The sequence below is a fragment of the Denticeps clupeoides genome, chromosome 8, assembly GCF_900700375.1.
Source record: "Denticeps clupeoides chromosome 8, fDenClu1.1, whole genome shotgun sequence".
NCBI classification, from domain to species: Eukaryota; Metazoa; Chordata; class Actinopteri; order Clupeiformes; family Denticipitidae; genus Denticeps; species Denticeps clupeoides.
In genome coordinates, this window is record NC_041714.1 from 8,323,122 (window position 1) to 8,345,906 (window position 22,785).

Genomic DNA, 22,785 nt, shown 5'->3' on the forward strand with positions numbered 1-22,785 from the left:
ACAGCACCAACCTCAACAATGATATTTACTTCTTGCGTAGCCTAAAACCAAGCAGAAGCCCAACTGAACACAAGGAGAAAGGGACTCTCCTCCAGCACAAAATGAATGCAATTTTTTAAGGATATTAGTCCATTTTGCACAGTCGAATGCAATAGGCAGTGGGCAAGTGACTCTGGGTTGGATGGTTGTGTGACCTTCTGGTACATTTCAAAGGTAGAGGACAGATCCCCAACCGCTTAGTCCTGTTACTAAAGGTTGTGGCTGCTGGAGCCCATCCTGGACACACAAACATGGTCACCATTCACACACTTACTGGCACCACCAGACCACTCAAGAGTCGCCAGTTCACCTAGTGTGTATGTCTGGATGAAACACGGGGAGATCATGCAAACTTCACACACACAAGGTCCGAGTCGGGTCCAAACTCACAACCTTGGAGGCCAGTTGCTAATTTGGTTGTGGTTTTAATTTGAACACCAATCTGCACATGTAATACTTGATATGGCGGGTGGTAGTAGCCTAGTGGGTAACACACTCGCCTATGAACCAGAAGACCCGGGTTCAAATCCCACTTACTACCATTGTGTCCCTGAGCAAGACACTTAACCTCAGTTGCTCCAGGGAGGCTGTCCCTGTAACTACAGATTGTAAGTCGCTCTGGATAAGGGCGTCTGATAAATGCTGCAAATGTAAATGTAAATGTAAATGGCGGAGTGACGTGAAGTCCGTGTGCTGCTCTGTGCTGTGCGCGGCCTCCCGTCTCTGTCCGGCAGGGGGCAGCACCGGACGCCTTTTCCAGCGCGGGTCCAAACCGGAAGCGGCGCGGCGGGAGTCTGAGCGCGGGGAGGGAGGGAGACGGAGCTCCGGGACTGAGACGCCGCGGAGTGCGCGGCTGAACGGAGTTATTCGCGGTACCGGCTGCGGAGGTGGAGGTCGGGCCGCTGCCCCGGGCGGACATGGGATAGAAGCCGGCGCTGGCGGTGTTTTTTTTTTTCTTCTCCACAGACTGTGACGACAAGGTGTCGGCGTCATTCTGCGCTTCTTTTCGCCCGTTCGGGCTCCCGCACGCTCGCTCAGGTACCGCGGACTTTTGCGCGTCTTCCGCCGCCGTCCAGCGCCGCGACGGCTCGACTTCGGCCATGGAGCGACGCGTCCGGACCTCGGCGGCTCCTCTCCCCTCACGCCTGGCCGCGGGTCTGTCTGTCGGCGTGCTCCTTGGCGCAGGTAAGAACCGGTTCCGACCCGGAGCCGCCCGGGAGCCGCTGGGTTCTCTCCTGACACGCGGCCGTTCGTGTCACTTTCTGTGGATGCAACTCGTGTTCGGGTCTGATGTCAAAGTTGCTCACGCGATTAAAATGGGACGTTTTCAACCAAAATGGGACAGAAACGTCGTTTTTATGCCATAAATGAGGGTAAAAGTCCGACTAATCAGTTCAAGACGGTGATAAGAAGGGGATCAAGCGGTTTTCCAACTTTTCCTTTTCTCACTGCAGCCCCAGAAACGTGTTCACACACTCATTACATGTCAGGTTCTGAGGTGTGTGTCATTCGGAACTTTTCGAATATGAATCATAACGTGTGTGTGTGTGTGTGTGTTATTCTTGATAAAGGTGTGTTCTGCATCATTTTGAATATTGTTCTGACATGCTTCCGTGAGAACCAGTAATCCTGATGTGAATTTTGGGGAAAACCTGCATTGTTCCACTTTTTTCCCTTATTTTTAAATGAAATAATCATACTGTATGTAAAATGAGAGTGTGTTTTTTTTATCTATCTATCTATCTATCTATCTATCTATCTATCTATCTATCTATGTTACACAACAGAGGTTTTCAACTGTTCCGTGGTGATAAACGGCGTGATTACCGTTTTAATAATAATAATAATGCTAAAAATAATAGCCCTGCCAGATTTGGAATGTGCGTACTGCGCGGGTTTAAAGATCAGCAGCTCTGCTTCTTCCATCACTGCTATTTTAGGTGAAATAGGATTTTGTTAACATCTCAGCAACTGCAGTGTGGACCGGTGAACGGGGCGGAGTCGTAGTGGAACACACGACTGCACGAGTGCAAAAGACCGACTAGAAGACGAGTCTGATCATCGTCTGATCCGCGCCATCACGGGAATCATATCAGTACTAGTTTCTGTGGAAGAGGCTCCGGTTGCTTTACATAAGATGATACCATGTTCAAAAGAAATAAATTCAGAGAATATATATATAAAAAAAATACAGGAATAGAAATACTAGCAAAATTAATACACTTAAAATGGTGCGGTAACAGGCAGCAAATCTAAAGGGGGTTTTAAAGAAGGTAAAGCAAATCAGCATTGGGAATAATGTACGGTATTATTACAGTATTCTGGAAATGGATATGAGGTGGACTGTGGGGCTACAGACTGTTGTGTGTGTGTGTGTGTGTGTGTGTGTGTGTGTGTGTGTATTCGTTCACCATCTTGTTGGAGTTTATCTCGTCATTGCTGATCTCTAATCACTTTTTTTTAATATATTACAAGATATTGCGATTTCTTTGATTGTGACCAGAAAGTTTGAACCAGCTCAGGGGTGCGCCGAGCTGAAGTGAACAAGAAAAACGGCCGAATCATATCACCATGATGAAATAATCCACAATTTGGAACGTCCCCTCCAGGTTCGGGTTTTTACGCGAAGATGTGATTACGGTGGATACCGTTGCAGGCTGGTCATGGTGTGGGTTTTTCGGTTTATATTAAAAAACATTTTTGATTCTGGCTGGGGGGGGGCTGTTTTTGAATGTGTTTACGCCAGGAGTCCTGGGGTGTCTTGTTGGGAGTTATGGTAACGGACGCACCCTTTTCAAATGCAGCAAAATCCACGTAAATTCACAGAAATTGCGAATGACGAATTCCAGGCTGGCAGCCGAGGATGGATGGATCAGGTGAATCAGGAAGTGAGATGTTTCAGAGTCGGGATTATGGTGGCTTTGCTTTTGTAGGCAGGTCAAGGAGGTCGGCTGAGCCGATCAAGGGTGCTTTTTATATTCTCCAGACCGTGCCGTTCTCCGTTTGTGGGGCCTGAAAAGTGCCGTAGATTTACGCCTAATTTTACGTTGTCAGGGTGGAAAATGGCCAGATGTTCATTTGACAGCGTGGTTTTTGGGGTTACGTTATGTTTCCTTGCATGTGTTGAACAATAATCTGTTTTATTCAATGTAAGCGTAGTGGCTATTTTGCTGCTTCAGAAGTACAGCGTGTCAGGTCCTCCGTTAATCCCAAAAGGTTTATTGGCATTCCCTTTAAACGCCGTACCTGCCGTACCTTATTTACATCGTACACAAGTCCAGCCATGTTTGTTGACATTTGACTGAAAGCGCAAATTACGTACACTTTTGTAAATGTGGAAAAACGTACTTGTGGTGATTTTGTTTTGTGGCAAAGTGTTTTATTGTTTTTAAAGATGTATTTTTTAGGCTTTCATTTTGCATTCTGAGCGTTCTCGTTGCACTTTGATGCACTCTCGATGTGCCGGTGTCTAAACGTTCTCGACGTTCTTCGCTGCTCCCCGACTGGACACCTTGATGCCCTTCTGGCAGCTCTTGTTTTTGCGTGACAGGCATGTGGAACCTTTTACCGAGTTTCAGTAATCTGTAAACCCCCAAGTATTTTCAGATTTATTTTCACTTCGATGTAAGCGCCGCGTTGGAACGCTCTCCCACTGCCTGCCGGTCGTATCCCTGCGAAAAACTCTGGCGAGAGTCCATTGCCTCCAGAGGGAGGGCTGAATTTTTCTTTTCCTCCCTCTTATGTTTGGTTATGGTAGGTTTCCCTGAGTAAAGTGAGAGTGAAGTGATTGTCATTGTGAAACACAGCACACAGTGACACAACGAAATGTGTCCTCTGCTTTTAACCATCACCCTTGGTGAGCAGTGGGCAGCCATGGCAGGCGCCCGGGGAGACGTGTGTGGGGACGGTGCTTTGCTCAGTGGCACCTTGGCGGATTGGGATTTCGTACCCATGACTTTCTGATTACGGGGCCGCTTCCTTAACTGCTAGGCCACCACTGCCCCAAATATGAGCAGTAGGCAGCCATGAGGGTGGAGTGTGTTGATCAAGGGGACCTCAGTGGCACCTTTGTGGCTCGAGATTAGAAACCACAACCGTCTGATTACGGGTCCACTTCCTTACCCGCTAGGCTACCACTGGTTTGAATCTGGCCGTGTTTTCTCTTACAAACACCCCCCTCAAATGCCAAAAGGGAGGCAGAGATCAAAGCGGGTTCGGCATCAAGTGACATCCTGGTGACATTGCTGATAGCAGCGAGTGGGGTTTGGGGGGCATTACACTGTCCAGTGGGTGGCTGGAGTAGATGGCCTGTTTTTAATGTACGTTTCTTTCTCTGGAGCTCCGCCGGCTGCTTGTGATGACTGTTGAGGACGGCCATGACCACGTTTTGTCCTGAAAATCAGAGGACCCTGGGACATGGAGTCTTCTCCCTGATCGGCCGCTGATGCTCTCGCCTGAGTGTTGAGGCCCAAGCGGAGGGTCCTCAGTCTGGGCCACTGGTCTCACATCTGGTCTCCGTCTCCTGACAACCAGGCTGATGGTTTTTTAGGGTTATTAATTCATTTTGCCTCATTTTCTTCTCCCTTCGGTTGCCATTTCTTTCCTTTTTTACCAAGTTAACCTAGTGTTTGATTTATTCAAATGACTCAATTTGTCTAAAATTATCAGCAGGACCTGTTGAGATATGGAGACCGTTTGTTTCAGCATTGGCTGAGCCGTGTCCATCTCCCCTGTCCCAGGTGTGAGAGGAAGTTCAACTTTGGCACATTCAGATCCTGCCAGAGTCTGTGTGATTTAAAACTCGCAGAATGCCGAACGTGGCCGTGTGCCATGCGAAGCGAAGCCGGAATGAAAGGAGCAGAAAGAAAAAGCCGTCTGGAATTCCGTTGCATAATCGCCTGTTAACCCCGTGTGTTCCATGTCTGCACGATCTGGGACAGCTGGCATCCCCTATCTACCTTCGTCTTTTCAGTCCCACCAGCCTGTGGCTCAGAACTGGGCGGAGGAGGTGGATGCCTGTAAGCTGTTACTGATCTGTGCATGAATAGTGTGTGTGTGTGTGTTTGTATTTTCTCCTTTGTACTGTGTGCTCCCATCATTAACTCTGCATGAGTGCACATCTTTAAGTCACCCAGCCAAATCCTGTGTGTGTGTGTGTGTGTGTGTGTGTGTGGAGGTTCTGGTTGGTACAGTAACTGCACCAGCATTTGCATGAACTCGGTCCAAAACAGAATATTTCTAACCGGTCTGTGCAAACAAAATCTCCGATCCCAATGACAATATACATCACAAAATAGTACACGTTCATAAATTCAATCAATGAATCATTCAAATGTGTTTATTGGGGGGAAAGCCCTAAATAAACACAATGGCGGTTGTGAATTTATTTTTATATTTTATATTGTTTTCTATTGTAATTTTGCTCTGCCTTGTGCTACAGATACTCCTCCTCAAGTCCAAAACCAGACATGGCCGAGCCAGTAAGCTTCAAAAGACAGACTATCGCGCCTTAAATCTTTAAATCTTCATAAATATATATTTTTTTATTTGTTATTATCAGTTCTTGTAAGAAAAATCCACCTCGGTCTGTACCATCGCGGCAGGGTTTCTTCTCCGTGCAATAATTCTACATCAAATCCAGACCCTGCCTCACGTCCAGCCACAAGCTTCAAATGGTTGTGAGGAGAGCAGTGAAGATGCAGGACATGTCCCCTGGCAAATAAAAAAAATGTGTGGAAAAGCTGTGTAAGATGTAAATTCTGTTTAATACGTTTTTTTCTTAAAAAAGAAAACATTTTGTGAAATATATGAAGTTGAAGGTTGGACCCCTACCAGCGATCCAGGCGACTTTTTCTTCTCCTCTGTAGGTAAGAAACATTCAAACGCTGTGAGGTCAAAGGTCGGTTGTCTTTCAATTTCACTTCCATGCACGACCTCCCCTCACGTTTCATCACTTTGCCGGATCTGGTTGATTGGGGGACGGGGTTGTTTGTTCCCTCTCCTGGATGTGTTGTCTCCACGAGCACAATGGCCATAATTCCACTCGAGTGTGTGGAGCCGGCGCTTCCTGTGGGGTCGCTGAAGTTCCAGCTGTCGTGACGCTGCTGTTTCCTGTCTGCCAGATGGAGCTCTGAGGTGGAGAGAGTTTGCATCTGGGGGAGGAACGTCTGTCTACGCTGAGGGTCTGGTTTGAGTGGTGGTGCCTCACTGAGTGGATTCAGAAATGTGTGTGTGGGTGTGTGTGTGTGCTATGGTATGTGCCCAGCTGTATACAACTTTGGTATGTTTTGTCCTGGAAGTACTCAGTGTGACAGTGTTGATCCGTCCCTCTCTTCCTCACTCTGTAATTTTGTACAGACATTCCTGTCTCTTGCAGGATTCGGGGTTGGTATTCAACACACAAGCACCGGCTCTCATTATGATTAAAAAAATGTAAGCGATTTGCTGGAATTTGTATGAATGGGATTTGTCCCAGTGGCTCCTGATTGGCAGATTCAGTCCCAGTCTGGGATTGTAGCAGTGATGATGTCTTAAAACGATGCAGCAGGCCTGGTTTGTTTCTCGGTCAGGCTTCAGCTGTGTGGTTCAGTATTCTTTGCTGACTTTTTCATTTACTTTTATTATACTTAATATGATAGAAAAAGAAATATTCTGCAGTGTGGTACCCTTTGATTACAGATACAAATCTGCCGCTGGCTATAAACCTCCACCTCCCAAGCCCATCCTCATTATCATGCTGAGAATTTCACCAGGCTAACCAAGCATGTAGGCTCCTGCCTGCTTTTAGCAGAGCCAGAGTTAACTTCCGAAATAGTGATCAGGGTTTCACATCTGTGAAAATGATTTCTTTTCACAGTTCAGCCGCACAGTAGCCTCACACCTCCAAGGATCAGCTCTCTACATGTTGATGTGGCTTTCCTCTGGGTTCTCCAGTTTCCTCCCATTGTCCACACTAGGTGGACTGGCAACTCTAAATTGACCATAGGTGTGAGTGCGTGTGTGTGCGCCCTGCACTGGACCAGTTTAGGCTTGAGATACGCAAGCCCCATTCAGGGCATGTTGCGTTCGTGTTGAAGTCAACACTATCCAGCTCATCCACCGTTGCGGCGCTCTGCGTCGCGTGAGGTGACCTCATCAGCCTGCATCCGGAATAAAGTTTCAACCCCGCCCACTTTAACAGGTACTTTTGTGTGGTTTTTTTTTAAACGAAGGAAACGTGATACTGCCGCTGCTTCCTTCCCAGCCCTGCCTGCTCCTCTTTAATCAGGTCATGATATGATGCAAGATCCACTGTTCTAAAGAGGAACCTTCTCTCCTGCACCCTGATTTTTCCACAATTTCCTTTGAGCCGTGCAGCAGAGTGAGGCTGTTTTAGAGGGAGAACTCTGTTCTGACAGTGCAAGACATTTCCTCCCCTCGATGTGTTTCCTGCAGGGGAGCTTCAGTAACATCTCTGTTTGGCTCTCAGATCCAACATGCCGCGTCTGGAAAAGTTGCCTTGTTCCACATGCAGGCTTTGGAAAAACTCTGTACTGTGAGAGGAACGTTTTCTCAACAGATGGAATCTTCAGTGTCCTGTCTGAAGTTGGCATTTGCTGTGAAATGCCAACTCTCTGCACGTGGGAGCATCAGTCCCAACACACACACACACACACACACACACACACACACACACATACTGCTTATCGTCGTGCTCCATCATTCTGTGTGTCCTGCTGTACCGCCAGTAAATCTTGGAGTTTTATATGTTCTCTGTGGAAAGCTGCAAAATGGCCAATGGTCTGAATGTAAGATTATAGAAACCGGAGAAAGTAATGAGAGTGAAAATTGGCTGCAGTGTTTCATTTCCTGTAAAGAATCGTCTTCGTGAAATTAAGGAAGGAACCATTGATTTTAGCTGCTTCAGTCAACCAACAATAAAACCATAAATGATCCAAACTAACATCTCTTTCTGATACCCATGGTATTATTTTAAATCCGAAACCAATAATTAATTAGCGCAAGCCCTAATTCTTGGTCCTTCTTTATGTTGACACAACCGATTAGCTTTTGAGGACTAAATTGAAGTGTTCCCAAAATCCGAACAGGTCCGGGGTAGATTCAGACTTCATCTCCTTCTTTTATAAGCGTTATGGCATTTCTTTTTGGCATTTTTGATCTGTCTGAGGGTGTGGCTCCAGCATGTCAGGAGTACTTCCAAGCTACGCTAATGCAAACCAGGGAATTTCACGCTACAGCTCATTAAAGTGCAAAGCCCCTGGCAAATTGCCATGGAGATAAATGCCAGCGGAGAGAGAGGATTATGGGTAAATTAAAGGCGCATCACTCTGCCCATGGCACCGATTGAGCAATGGGGCGTCAGGCCCCAAACGACTTCTGGCCGCCGAGTTGTTTCCTTAATGTCTGCGTTCGCTCAGGTAATGGCGCCGACTTCTCGTTCAGCCCTTCCCGCAGGTTCCAGCAGGGCGGGCGGCCCCCACCTCCGCAGCCTTTACATAACGCTAACAGCGTTCCACAGCGGCCGTAATTGAATAATGGAACATTTCGCTGCCTCGCGCCGGTCATACTTGATGGAAGAGAATATAGCTCCGGCTTTAATCTGCTGATCAGTTTTCTTCTTCCTCTAAAACAGCTGAGGGGCGTCTTCCTCATGAAACATTCTCGTCGGGCTTCTGCTACAAACAGCATGATGTCTTCCATATTTTATTGTAAAGATCTGGTGTTGCGAGCAGGAATTGCCGTGCACGGCAATGTAGATTTTAATGTGTATGATCTTGCCGTGCAGCATTTTTACTTTGTGTGTGTATGTAAGTCCAAGGTGAAGATGCAGAACAGCTGTCCGCTGGTGGCTGTGGGCCGTACACAAGACCCTGAAGTGTGGTAATGAGGTGTGATTAAATTGGAGCTCATGTGCTCTTCGTTTGCCCGTCTATAGCTGCTTCCTTAAAAAAAAAAACAACCTTTCATCCAGTGAACGTTGTACAGTGCCAGCAGAACCCCAGTAGTGCCAGGTAAACGACTCCGAGGCGCTCCATTGTTGCAGGAGATTATGTCACCCGACTGCAATGCGGTCAGATGGTCAACTCCTCCGCTTTCACTTTTTTTTTTTTTTTTACGTTGGAAAGGTGATCCAGTAATCCAGGCCTCTCTTAAGGCACCGATCCGTACTGTTCTGGAAAAGGAGCCCGCAGGAGGCCGGTAGTTTGTAGATTAGTCGGTGAACAGGTTGAAGAGCGCGGCACTCTGAGCTGGAGGGCTGGGGAGGGGAAGCCTCGCTGAGCCTCATGAAAGATGCATGTTTCATGTGTCACTGCTCCAGGTTAGTGAGGTCAGTCCTCACAAGGGACCCGCTTCACCCAGCCGCTGCGTCCACCGCACCTCCATCACGTAAAAGCCCACTCCTCTCCATATTTCCCGTTCCTTTCTACACTTTCTTCTGATGCTTTCCCTGGACAGCGTCCCATTAAAACATTGACCCCAGTTATGTTTTTTAAAAGTGCATAAGAACTGAGAGAAATATGTACGAGATGTTTATTTATATCATTACAACTAAATATTTAAAAAGAAATCTGTCTGGGTTGAAATTCTGTTCTTCCAGTTTGACTAACCTTAATGATGTATGCTGCTCTCTTTGTTTAGAGTGTGAAGGGGTTGATCAGGAGAGGCTGATGAAAGAAGCGTCTTGAAGACGATTATCTAGAAACATGGTGTAAACAGTCTTTGGTGAGGCGCCGCGCAGGGATCTCACCGCTCGTCTTCATTTTGGTGACAGGAGGCCTGGCAGGTGATGGGTTTTGGGGGATTTGATGTCACACTTGCTGTCAATGTGCAGTCACTTTTATATATATTTTTTATGCTGTAGTTTGATTTTTTTTGGTGGGTTTTTTTTTTTTGTGCCGGTTGACATCTACGCTCCTTAGTGAGGGAAGCTAAACAAATCCCAAAACTGCCATCACCGTCCAACATTTTTTCTGAATTATTAATAATCAATGTTAATTGGTTGGCTGTAGACGATTTTTCCACTGCGGGCTTTTGTAAGCTGAAAACTGAACTGAAGCCCCCCTCCATGTTCGAGTTCATGCCGCTCGCTGTGTGCGTTTTGAGTTGCAGATCCTGAAGGAGCAGCACTAATTAGCCCAGAGCTCCCACCTTCCTGCCAAACAAGGCGGCGCTGGCGTGCTGACACCGTCTCCGCTGCCTGCCGGAGCCTGTCTGCAGCCATCGACCACCCCCCTCCTCCCCTCACACATCACCCATCAAGCTGCATCGCTTTTCACAAAATAGATCATGTATGCACTTGGTATTTAAAAAAATAAAATAAAAATAAAAAATGAGATTAGGATCGAAGGGCGGTAGAGTTCTGAGTGTCCGCAGTAATAAAGATCCTGTAGCCCCTCGTGTGAGGAATACCAGGCGGCCCGGACAGGATAATGTGGGTGGTAGTAGCCTAGTGGGTAACACGCTCGCCTATGAACCAAAAAAAGACCCAGGTTCAAATCCCGCTTACTTCCATTGTGTCCCTGAGCAAGACACTTAACCCTAAGTTGCTCCAGGGGGGGACTGTCCCTGTAACTACTGATTGTAAGTCGCTCTGGATACATTGAACTAAAAGCAGTTTAGTTCAAACCTTTGCAGATTTTGTTAATTAATAAACAGGAATAGAAGAAAGGAAAAGGCCGTGTCCTGAGCGGCATATGTAACCCAGGAGGCAGGAAAACCAGTCCCATGTGCAGCAGCCCCCGCTGGAAACGGGATCCGGCCTTTTCCCCTGAAACCTGAACTCTCGGCGGTAATGGCCAGTGCGTTAGTGACGGGGAGACACTTCACAGCGCGCAGCTTTAGGTGTGTGTGTGTGGGGGGGGGGGGGGGGGTTCAGTCACAGCCTTTCATGGCTGTTTATTAAGTAATAAAATAGCTGGGCTCAACACTAAAAGTTTCCATTCTGTTTAGAACCAAAAAAAACAAAAAAATTGGTTTCAGGCTCCCGCTGCTCTGATGCATCACCAGAAAAGGAATTTAGTGTTGCATGTAAATAATCTGCCTTTCTCTAACTTTTTAAGGCATAACTGTTAGCCATTGTGCCAGAAGAGGTGGTTGTATTTGGCTAATACGGCGTAATGGCCCTTATTCCAGCATAGCAGAAGGTCGCTTTTCTTTTTAAACCTCAAATTGCACAAAATGAAAATATGAAAATAAAACAAACAACAGGCTGACATATGACACACACTTGCATGAGGGTTTTTTAGGTGAGACGAAAATGCCGTATTTCACAAAGCCGGGGAATATACAGGTCACATGACGTCCTGGACAGTAGGAAATGCTTTATGTTAAATTGACAATAAAAAAAAATATATATTTTTTTTTGTGCAATGCAGCGAATGTTTCAGAAACACTCTGATTTCTTTAACGCGGCCAGTTGTCAGGAAGGCTCCGCACTGTTGTAGTCTCAGCATGTCCCGCGTGTGCAGGGGAGCGTTTGGCAGGAGCCGTGCAGAGAGGGGAAGGCGAGTGACCTTGGGGCTTCTGCTTTTCTTCCTCTCTTTTTTGCTCCTGGGAGCTCAGGAATTGGGGGTGGGAGGGTGGGGGTATGAGATGGATTCCCAGCCTTCCTCTTCCCTCCGCTGCTGTTTACTGCCTGTCGAGCCGACACCTGTTCCATCCTTCCTGGCTCGGGTCAGACCCCACTGTGCCAGCAGCTGTGGGCATCGGATCCGGGAGTCATAGCTGTCAGACAGGAGGACAGGAATCTTCTCAACACTTGACTCTTGCGTGATCTTAATATCTAGCATTTATTCTGGAAACAAAGTAAATTTGATTAATTTTCCAAATAAATTTTCTTCAAAACTATTCTATTAAACTATTTAATGTAAGAGACATGCAACATTCACACAAACCTATGATCAACAAAGGTTTAGTACTGGCACACAAGTAATCTGCCATTGGCAGATCTGGTGTTCTCTTGTATCAAAAAGAACCACAGACTTTGAACAGATGATTGTAACAGATTCTTAAAGGTCCCCTATTATAACATTTTCACTTTGTGAGATTCTGTTTCCCCGTTCAGAGAGCGGCAGCTCAGACGGTCTGATCTTGTCCACTAATGATGTCATAAGGGGAAAGGTTACCTCCCAGAATTTCTCACCCCTCCCCTAAAAAAGGAACTCCACCAAGCTTCCTGGCTTTAAAACATTTGAAGCATTGTAAAAAAAGTACACACACATATATATATTTTGCGTTCCATCGTGCGAGACTGAAGAATGAGTGGGAAAAATGCAGACGTTACTTCCTGTCTGCACCAAATATTGTGCTCTGCTTCTCCTCGTCATTAGCATTTAAAGCCATAGACACAGAAATGGCACCTCTTGGGGAAATCCAAGGGACTGGCTAAAAGCGGCTGTAATTCTGCGCCATGGCTACATTTCGGAAAGAGACTCCAGATGCAGTATTAGGGGACCTATATAAAAGGAAAAATATTTTTCAGGATTTCCTGCCTTTTTAACCCGGTCTGCTTTCCTTTATCACTTTCGCTCCTTTGACCCAGCAAGGACCCTTTCTTTTGACCTTCCTTGCCTCACTTCCCCAGCTGTCATCTAGCCTCCGCTCCACGACTCTGCCCAAGATAACCTCAAGCGTTGTTTGTGTCGTGACCTGGTCACTGGTTCAGCACAGTGTTCTTTTGACTGGAGCCAGTGTGAGGTGGGAAACTGTCTGGCACCACAGTAGGTTGTTGGTTGTGAGGTTTATTTACATCCCCCAGTTCCATGATGCCTCTGGAATGTGTGGACCTCCTGCACGGACTTACTCACACTTGCTGCTTTAAACAGCTTGGTTCTGGTACAATCGCTGATTAGAGTAATGACCTCCTTCCTGTGAATGCATGTGGTTTCCCTCCATTGTGAAGTTCCTACTTTGCTGTGGTCTCTAAAAAGAGCGTCAATGCTTTTATTCATCTAAATAAATATCAAGGATGCTGATGTCATACGTGCCAACTTGAGTCTGTGGTGCCTGTTGCATACTCCCTAAGTGACCACCTCCTCTTCACTCTTTGCTCATTAACATGCTTATTATTAACGTTGCTGTTCTCTGATTCATATGGAGAACTTTTATTGCAGGTTGTAATTTTAGTACAGATGGCTTTCTGTTTGTCTCCATGATTCTGTATTTATCTTCCTCTGGCCTTTGCATGGGGTCTTTGACCATTTTTGCTTTTTGGGTATGGACAGTGGGTGGTCTTTTTTTTTTTTTTTTTTTTTCCTTTTTTTTTTTCTTCTTCTTTTTTTTTTTTTTCCTCTTCCCTCGACCCATTCAGAAGACTTGGCAGCAAATCGTGATGTTATGTCACCGGTTTCTTTCTTTTAGTTAGGCGAAGCGATAAACTTTTTTAAACTGAGGACCAGTGTTCCAGGCTCCAATATAGGAAATATGCAATAGTCCTAGACACACTATGTGTATTAGATGGAAAAGTTGAACTTTGGAGAAAAAATACCATGGCAGATGGACCAACACCCCACTAATCCAGTCTTTATGTAAAAAATATCAGCTTAACTGGACTTCAGCAGGGAACAATTGACAAAGACCATTAGACCATGAGAAAACCGATTCTGTGGTCCATGAACAGACCTGGAATTATTTCTTACTTTGTAAATCATGTTCAACTCCCTCATCCATTCCCCTTTTTTCAGGTCGGGGTGATTATATGATCTCAATCAATGATCATGATAAAATTCATCTATTTGAGCATTGGGCATTTTTCACAATCACTATCAAATGGCAGAAATGTTTGTATGTGTATTTACATAACTTTCAAATAGACATGCGGTTCACTGCGGAAAGCTAGCAAGGAACAAATGGCTGAAAATGGAGTTGAGGAGGCCAGTGAAAGTCATGGAAATGACTTGCCCTTGCGTAAAGTCTTTGTTGAAAGGAAAGGTTACACAACATCAGTTGTATGGAAACAATCTTGTAAGGGCCAAAGAGATGTGGAGCAAATTAAGCCTGTGTGTGTGTGTGTGTGTGTGTGTGTGTGTGTGTGTGTGTGTGTGAAGTTTCAGTCTGGAATATTTGCAATATCTGAAATCTGGATAAGGGAGTCTGCCAAATGCCTTTAATGTAAATGTAAAACAATGTGATAAAAATCGAATCGTTCGCTATGATAAAGTATATCATGATCTGTCCCCCCCCCCCTCATATCGACTGGCCCCACCCGATTTTAAAGCTTTTGTTGATTTGATATGGGAAAAAAATGAACAGTGGAGGAATAAAAATATTTGCAAGATTCACATTTCTATCCAGACTAACGTAGGTCACTTCCTAACGTAGGTCACTTTGGACACTTTGGAAAATAATGGTGAGCTCTTGCTTAGTTTTGACTTGCTGTATTGAGATTAGTGAAGTGATTGTCATTGTGAAACACCGCATCGCACACGGTGACACAATCCTCTGCTTTTAGCCATCACCCTTGTTGAGCAGTGGGCCGCCATTAAAAGCTGCTATAATAGCTACTACGAGTACAAGTTAAAATGAAGATTCACGCAGTCTTGCAAGATTAAAAAGATTGCCTGTTCAAAATTTCAAATGTAACATAATAGTCACCAACCCTACACTAAGGCTTGTGACTTGCATCAACTGTTGAAATACGTGATGGGAAGGGCGTTATGCCAAACCTATCAAAGATATTAATGATCTGAATTCTGGAACGTCAAGTTTTCCAGACTTGCCAGCAGTTTGTAAGTCATTTCAGTGCGGAACACGCTTTTCATGTCACGTTGTGATTCATTTAATGGCCTCTCTTGTCAGACATGTTCTGCCCAACCCCAAGTCAGGAGTGCTAAAGGGCAGCCTCCTTTTGTTAATGCCGCGTTTGGGTCTGTTTGCTTGGTGAAAAGAAAGAAGCAAAGAAAAGCATGAATTGGGAGAACTGTGTTTCTGGCTGAGACCCTGCCCTACAGACATCAGCAGGCGGGGGGAGGGGGCATCATTATGTGCAGGAGCGTCGTTGGGACGGGTCTGCACCGTTGCCCACTGCAGGAATGAGGAAAAAGTGGAACACGCCGTTCTGTCAGACTGGATATGCCCACGTCTCTTCAGAGACACTAGGCTGCGGCAAGGACCAATGAGCTCAGTCGTGTTTTTAGTTTTTAGAAACTCAAGTCCACCCGTGGCTTCTTCTCATTCCACTTTTTACATTCAACATCCTGCCATGCTGTTTCAGCACTGAATGCATTAGCCTAAGTGTGCCCTGATGCCCTCTGAAAAAGAAGCCTTTTAAAAGCATCTTGTCAGCGATCGGAATGAACGCGTCAGATAAGCGGGAAGGAGGTTAGAGGATGGACCTTCATATTCAGCTGCAGTGTCCGGTCATTGCTTGGGTTTGGCAGGATGGTCTCTTTTCTTGTAAATGAAATTTATACCTGTGTAGGGGTTATGGCCGTTTATAACCATTTAAACTTGTTGTGTGGTTCAAACTTTGCATCAGCAACAGAATGTTTGACCAAGGAACCACAAATAATGCCGAAATTCAGTGCAGAGGATGGATGCGGCCTGTAACTGTGCCAACGCTCCCTCCCCTTATTTCCTCAGTGGCATCCCGATTTAATGAGAACTGGTAGCCTGCTCCGTTTAATTGAAATATCACAGAGACGGCAGATGAAAGGAGAGTAAAAGGGGCCGCTCCGCGGTTGGGATGTAATGCGGAAATTAGCAGTCCTGCTCCTGCTAGCGCCGTCTTCTCCTCGGGGATTTGCCACGTTATTTCCCCATTCGGAGCGTTGACACTTCGCTGTCACTGCATCTCTCAGCGTTTCAAGGCCTTTTTCTTTACAAACTTGACTCCATCATTTCTCCATTTGAAGATGTTGTCTTCTGTTAAGTGTGTTGTGCGTGGCTCAGTTGGCACAGTTCTCGCCAGCCGTGGGTTGAGTTTCCTTGTCCACCCCTTATACCCAGTCCCATTCTGGCCACTCTGGAGTGCAGAGAGTGACTGCTCAGCACAGCCTTTTATGAATGGCCTCCTTTGTCACTTTCTGCCTGGGAATGCTAGGCTGACTGAGGGATTTCTGGGTGCTATTCAGGAACGTGGCTATGCTTGGAAATTAGCGGGGCATGAAGACACCCTTTATAACTGTCAACGAGGCACCCACCCATGCAGGCATGATGCCCATGTTTTGTTGGAAAAGCGTCCCATCATTCCCTTCTGCACGTTGACCTACGCAGTGCATGCCATTGAACCAGAGCCCAGCGCTGCTAGTTCCCTTACCAGCAGGAGGGCTTGATCATAATATGTACATCAGACGGCCATTGGATAAACTGTGCTGGGTCCCTGATGGGGTCGTCGGCCGGCATGTCTGTGTGTACAAATATTTAGATTGATCTGTGTAATGGTGCGAGTGCTGCTTAATAATTCATGATCTGAGCTGGCACTCAGTTTAAACATGCATGACGTTTCAGAAGGACCACCGCTCCCCCACCTTCATTCAGTTGGAGTCGAACTACTTAGCACTGAGCTAGAATTTCATGTGAAATTATGTTGGGATGCCATGTCTTTGCTCGGGGTATAAATCATTCGCTTTTTCGCTTTTGACATTTTTTCATTAATCTGTACTCATAAATGATCTTTGTGTGATTAATATGAAATAAATTAAAGAAAGGTAAAACCACATTTGTTTTTCCGGTGAGTTGAACGGCAGGGTAGGGTACTCTTAAGACTGCTGAAGGTAAGTGGAGTTGTGCACAGTGCAGAAATAAAATTGCCCTAATTGACCTCTGACCTCTACTTCTCCCTGGAGTGAGACCATCCTTTCTAGTTGCCTTGGCAACCTCTATAACCCAGGCTGTGGTAGAACGGGATGAGAGGGACTGTTCCACTCTGTCAACCTATGATACACACACACACACACACACACACACACACACACACACACACACACACACACACACACACCCCTATTTGAAAATCCTGCTACCTTTTCCATTCTTTCTAATAGAGTCCCTCCCTTATTCCCTCATACCGACGACTCTATCTCTCTTCTCTCTCCCTCTGTCTATTTGGAAGCCGGCTTTTCCGGCTAATCAATGCTCTGCCCAGAGTAAACAGACATAAAGTTTTCAGAAAACCCAGAAGGTTTTCTGAGAAAACCCAAAAGACAAGAATCCCGGAAAGGCAGCAGCGGCGCAACAGTCTGTTTCCCACCCATTAACAATTGAGAGCAGGTCAATAAGAGAGTGGAATAATGGGTCAGGTCTTTAGAGTTGGCCTGGAGGAAAATGACTGAAGGAGGAGACCCCTGTGAGAAGTGACCCATGTTAAGGATGGAGCAGTGATTTGAGCTGAGTTTGGTTTAATATTGTGCTTCAAAGTCCATGAAATGTGAGAAGAGCTGATAAATCATTAGCCCTTCTGACTGTGACAAGGTGGCTATTTTGAAGTTGAAAAGGAGGAGCGGCATATCGGGTTTGGTGATCACTCATTGTTTAAAAGAAGTTTTATTTATGATGCCGCTTTGAAGATCCACTCGAGTGCTCAGGTCCACCCCATTGCCCGTCCATCTTCCCTGAGACGTGTGGAAAACTGAAACAGTCACATTATAATAATTTTAAACAGCAGCACAAAGTAACTCCAGTGTAATCTCTGAAATAATCCCAACACCAGTATTTGTTCCAGTGTCATCTTTGTTTACACTGACAAGAAGGTTAATCCTGACCTGGAGGCAACATGGGCATTGAATGTTCGCTCAGTGAAAGGAACCAATAAACTGTTCCGAAAAAACGTGGACCAATTCCCGCTAGGAAAACCACTTCTGTACAAAATATGCAGATTTTGTCTAGAATAGACCAAAGATGTTATTTAATTAAGACCCAATTGACATATACTCAACAATAGAAATTAAATTGAATAAAAACTACCGGTTTACACACGAATTTCACAAAATGTAATAGAAATAGACAGAACTAAATATAAATATAATATGTAGTGGTGCATATTGCTCAGATAGACGTGTGTAATTGACAACCATGGCTTAATTGTACACTACAGTAATTAAGTGCAATTTTGTTACTTTGTGTGATTCACTGCTGCATATTTTCAGTAATACTTAAGTACATGGGTTCCTTTTATTTGTATTTGTATTATCTGTATATTACATTTTGTAAATAATTTCTTCATATAGCTTTTGCTATATGCATTTTGTATTGTATTCTAGTTTTCCAATTCATATATCATTTTTATATATTGCAATTATATATTATCTTAGTTGGGGGTCAAAGGCCACATGCGTCCTTGCACTAGCAGCGCAATGCCTGCGGCTAGCCCAAGGCTCCTCAGACAGGTGCTGAGGGAAAGAGACCTGAAAAGTTCTGCCCGTCCACCCAGTCTCGCGCTCAGCCCTAATCCTCTTAGCATCAGGCCGCCGTGTCCATTTCACAGGCAATAGAGCAATGTGTTCAGGGCGCACCGCTGGACCACCGACGCTCTACAGGATATTGCTGAGCCCGAGGGTCTGGTGCTGTGTTTGTGTGTTGTGTTGCCTCAATGCAACCTTTCAGGCTGTGTCTGTGTTAACCCCCAGCCTGATCACGCGAGAGATATTTTTAACCCCCGCTGTATGCTAACAGAGAAATGCAACGAATGTAGATGGGTTGAGGAAGACTGTTTGGTTGACCTCCCAGAAAGACCTGAAACAGCAGGGGCTGGGTCATGTGATAGCACTGACTCTATTACGCATGTCTGTCTGCACCAAAAGATTTGTGGGTGGCCATTATTTATTTAGGGTCATTTTTACTGAAATAGTGAGGATAAAATTGTATTTAGTTGCTCCAGCACAGTGAACTTAAGTGATGCTCCTCACACAGCGGTGGCACTGGTCCCTGCTGTGGAAGACTTGATTGACAGGAGGACCTGCTCTTGTGTGCCACAGAAGGTCGCTAATTGGCTGCCAGCATGGGGCACCATCCCCACTAGCTGGTCTCCTTTCTCCAGCTTCCTCCTCCCTTCCCCTGGAGCAGCATCCCAGCCGCAGATGGCTTCCTGTCCTCATTAACAGCTCGTCCTCACATAGAGGCACTGGCAAATGTCCCGTTATTGTCTTCTGGATTTGCTTTGTGCCTCTGTCAGTGTGGGTGTGTATTAGTGTGCACACGCATTCATTCTAAAAATCTTCTTTTCTTCCTGCATTACAGTACCTAACATGTCTCGGCCTCCTATTGGTTTTGTTTGTTCAGTGGTGGTCCCTGCATTGTCTTTTGAAGTAGGAGGTCCTCCCTCAGGCTGGGGCGCCTCCCTCTCTTCTTCTCTACTGGGAAGACGGAGCTGTCCGGTGCAGCGTATGAACGTCTCCCTTGTCTCCAGCTCATTTCCAGGAAGCCTTCCAGGGACCTCCTCATTATTCAGGGTTTGAATGGAAAATTAACCTCCCCAGATGGAGCCCACGCGAGCGTTTGATCTCGCAGAAACGTCCCCCCGAAGTGAGATGTCAAAAAAAAAAAAAAAAAACATTGGAAAAACAATGTGTGTGACTCAGCACTACATGCAGGCTGTGTGTGTGGTGGTGGCAGTAGGGAAGACATTTGCCATCCAGATGTGTCCTGGGACCTAGGGCCATATTTCAAGCAGAACCGCATAGCATTGGCGTGCAGAGCCTGGAAGATGGGATATCATAGAATGATCAAGAACACTGATTCTCAGGACCTCAAGAATTTTGCTGTGACTCCTTTTGGCCCGTGTGGGTCGAGTAAACACTGGATGAAAGAACTTTACTCTGTTGCCTGTACAACTCTTTATAGAAGTCATTTAGTCTTCTAGTCACTGAAGCGGTTCCACGATTACAGATTGAGCTTTTAACAAAATGTATGACGATTTATCTACCGAAACTTTCCTAAATGTCTGAATAAGAACAGAATTGGAAACATTCTCTTTCTCCTTACTTCACCATTGACCTCCAGGTGACCTGCACCCGACTATCGGTCGGCTGATTCCCCTTTTCCGGCTGTATCGCTGGCTGGTGTGTGGTGGAATCAGCAAAGATAAATATTATCTTTGTACAAACACTCAAACTGTACACACACCAGGTGGTAAACTTCCTCTGAGTGACCTCCAGACCATCCTGCCCCCCGGTGATCGGAGCCCAGAAGGACGGCGCTTCTTCAAAGGCAATTTCAGCCTGTGGGCTGTTTCTTGTAATAAACCTGAGAAAAAATAAAGAAATTCATTTAAATTTTTTAAGTGCCTTGTATACATTACTTAGTCCCAGATGAAAGATGTCTATCGTTATGCCATATTTATAATGCTATAAAGATATGAATTGCATTTATTTGTGTTTTTCTCCACACATATAAAAATGATTGTTAAGTTTTATGCATGGTAGTGATGCATGTTACCACTACTGCATGCTGATAACTTGAGTTGTTTATATACCACAAACTAATCTGTCATCATCATATAGTCTGGACATTATCTTTTGTAGAAGGTTTAAGAAGGGGACTGGTCTCAGATCAGGATTAGTCTTTGATGAATGTAGTTCATTAAGAAACAAAGGGGAAAATTAGCTATGGCCTCTCAGCCCTGTATAAAATGAATTACAGGATAGTTTGAGCCGAACTGGGGTGCAGTAAGTGGCTCATGCCTTCGTTGGCCCTAATTGGTTTTGATCCCTTGTCATTTTGTATTTGGGTTGTGTTTTTTTTTTTTTTTTGGTCTGTTCAGTGTCTGTCAGTGAAGACCGACCACCTGCTGACAGAAGTGCTCTGTCCACCCCCGACAATGCTGATTACAAGTTAATGTTGCCTAATTAAGATCCTTTCTGATAACGGGACTGGGGAGGGAGCGTGCTAGGTGCAGCCTGTCGTACATGTTGGCTATTGTCTTTGGACCACCTCAACGCTTAATAATTAACACACGCTTACCGTAAACACACAGGTCACAATAACGGCCCATGTCAAGCATCATGGCCTCAGCCGGACCACCAACCAGCCCCTTTCATCCTTCTAGACTTTTTAACTCTCTGTGCTCCACTGTTATGGTTCACAAAGTTCTCTCTCTCAGTGGTTATTCTCATGTGTGATGTTCCGTTCTCCCTCTAAAGTCTGGATTTTTCTGCTAATGGGGACCGTCCTAGTCAGCACTTTTTTTTTTTTTTTTTTTTTTTTTTCTTAATTCTTTCCTTAATCTCTTTTGTCTGTTCAAGTCCTTACTGTCTTTTACTGCCTCTTCTATAAATCAGATAAGTGAGCAATAAACTGCCACCATCACCCGCGCATTGGTTTGCTGTTAATTTAGAGGTGTGGTTTGTGTGGGGCGGTCTGTTGGGAGGCCTTGGCCCCTCCACAACGTTCCTGTTGATCCAGTGCGCTTCTCACATCATTAACATGTCTCTGTGTTCCCGTTTTTTTCACCCTTATCAGGAGAGGAGTGCAGTAAAGTCTCGGGACGTTGGTTCTGACCTCTTTTGACCCTCATGTGCCATCAAAAAAAAAAAAAGCTGAGTGTGTGGAGGAAAATATGGTTTACGTTGTTCCCTGGTCTGGCGAAGTGATGCGGAGCTCCCTGCTCTATAATTAAAAAACCTCAGTGCTGCCATAATGCCTGTAGCAGGTCTTCCTTCAGTGGGATGAGAATGGAGAACACGTCTCCTCCAGTGCCCTGTTCATCTCCGATGGTGGTTTTCATCATCGAGATGAACTTTCTGTCCGTCTCCTGTCAGTGAAATGAAGAATCTCTTTAATGCCGTTGACCTTTTAGGGTTGAGCGTTTGATTTTGAGGGCGGCATGGACCAGTCCAGATGTCGTCATCACTCATCTGGCTTTCATTTCTTGTCTTTCAGTCCGCCGTCATTTCTGTGCAGCAGGCCGTAAAAGATGCCTCTGTCCTCCCCCACAGCGGGCTTATCTTACTGCTGTCGCATCATTTATCTAAACTGATGTTGATCTAAGTTTGGCCAGTGCCTGGCTCTTCTGTCAGCCCTGGGTGTCTCACGGCCGCTGGCTTATCTCGGATAACACGGTCCGACCCTGTTTCTACTCGTCCTGTGAAGGAGAATGGCGCAGCTGTGAGCTAGCACGTGCATGACGCTGAAGTGTTGCGTATCGCTATCTGCAGCTTCACGCCAAATGAGATGGCGGACACAATGGCTTCATTTACAGGGGAAGGCAACGGGGGCCGCGTGGTGTTCTTATCTCACCAGGCATTTGGCCCCAAGCCTAAATCCAGTATAGACAATGAGCGCACAGTTTATAACGAGCCCAGACCTCCGACCCGGGTTAACCGAATGAGCTTGTCTGATCTCATTACGATGCCCGCATCCCAGCCAGGTCCTGAGAACATCTGGTGCAGTCTCGCTTTTTTAAAATAGGGGGAAAAAATAGAACTTTCCCTTAGTCAGGACCCGAGGGAGGCTGCATTTGCATGGGCTGCTTAATTTCTCTACCTCCTGATCTTCACTGTCCCACGCTGAAAAGCATTTGCTCCTTTTTTTTTTTTTTTTCTCCCTCTCCCCACATCCCTCAAGTGGCTCACAAGCTCCTGCCAGCACAGCTTGGCACGCAGCAGCTGCCCAGACACTTCTGGTCTGGCCATTATCTGTCATCTGTGGGCACTGAGCTGCCTAACTACTGAATGTAAGTCTCTCTGGATAAGGGAGTCTGCTAAATGCTGTAAATATAAAATGTACTCCTATTCATCAGTTCGGTAATCACTGTGTGTGCAGTTATACTACTAAATAAATTCAAGCATCTAGAAATGTTAAAATGTTATGTTG

At 45.6% G+C, this 22,785-nt stretch overlaps 1 protein-coding gene across 2 annotated transcripts in view; it reads left to right on the top strand.

The window, feature by feature from the left end:
* The first annotated feature begins 950 nt into the window (after positions 1–950).
* ptk7b (protein tyrosine kinase 7b) overlaps positions 951–22,785 on the top strand; it is a 44,874-nt gene continuing 23,039 nt past the window's right edge. The window contains exon 1 of one of the 2 annotated variants that reach the window (XM_028990144.1): positions 951–1,224. In XM_028990144.1, the coding sequence (XP_028845977.1) occupies positions 1,140–1,224 (85 nt within the window). In that variant the 5' untranslated portion in view covers positions 951–1,139. Of the gene's footprint in view, positions 1,225–8,374; positions 8,457–22,785 lie in introns of those variants that run through there. The other variant, XM_028990145.1, reaches the window with a different exon arrangement.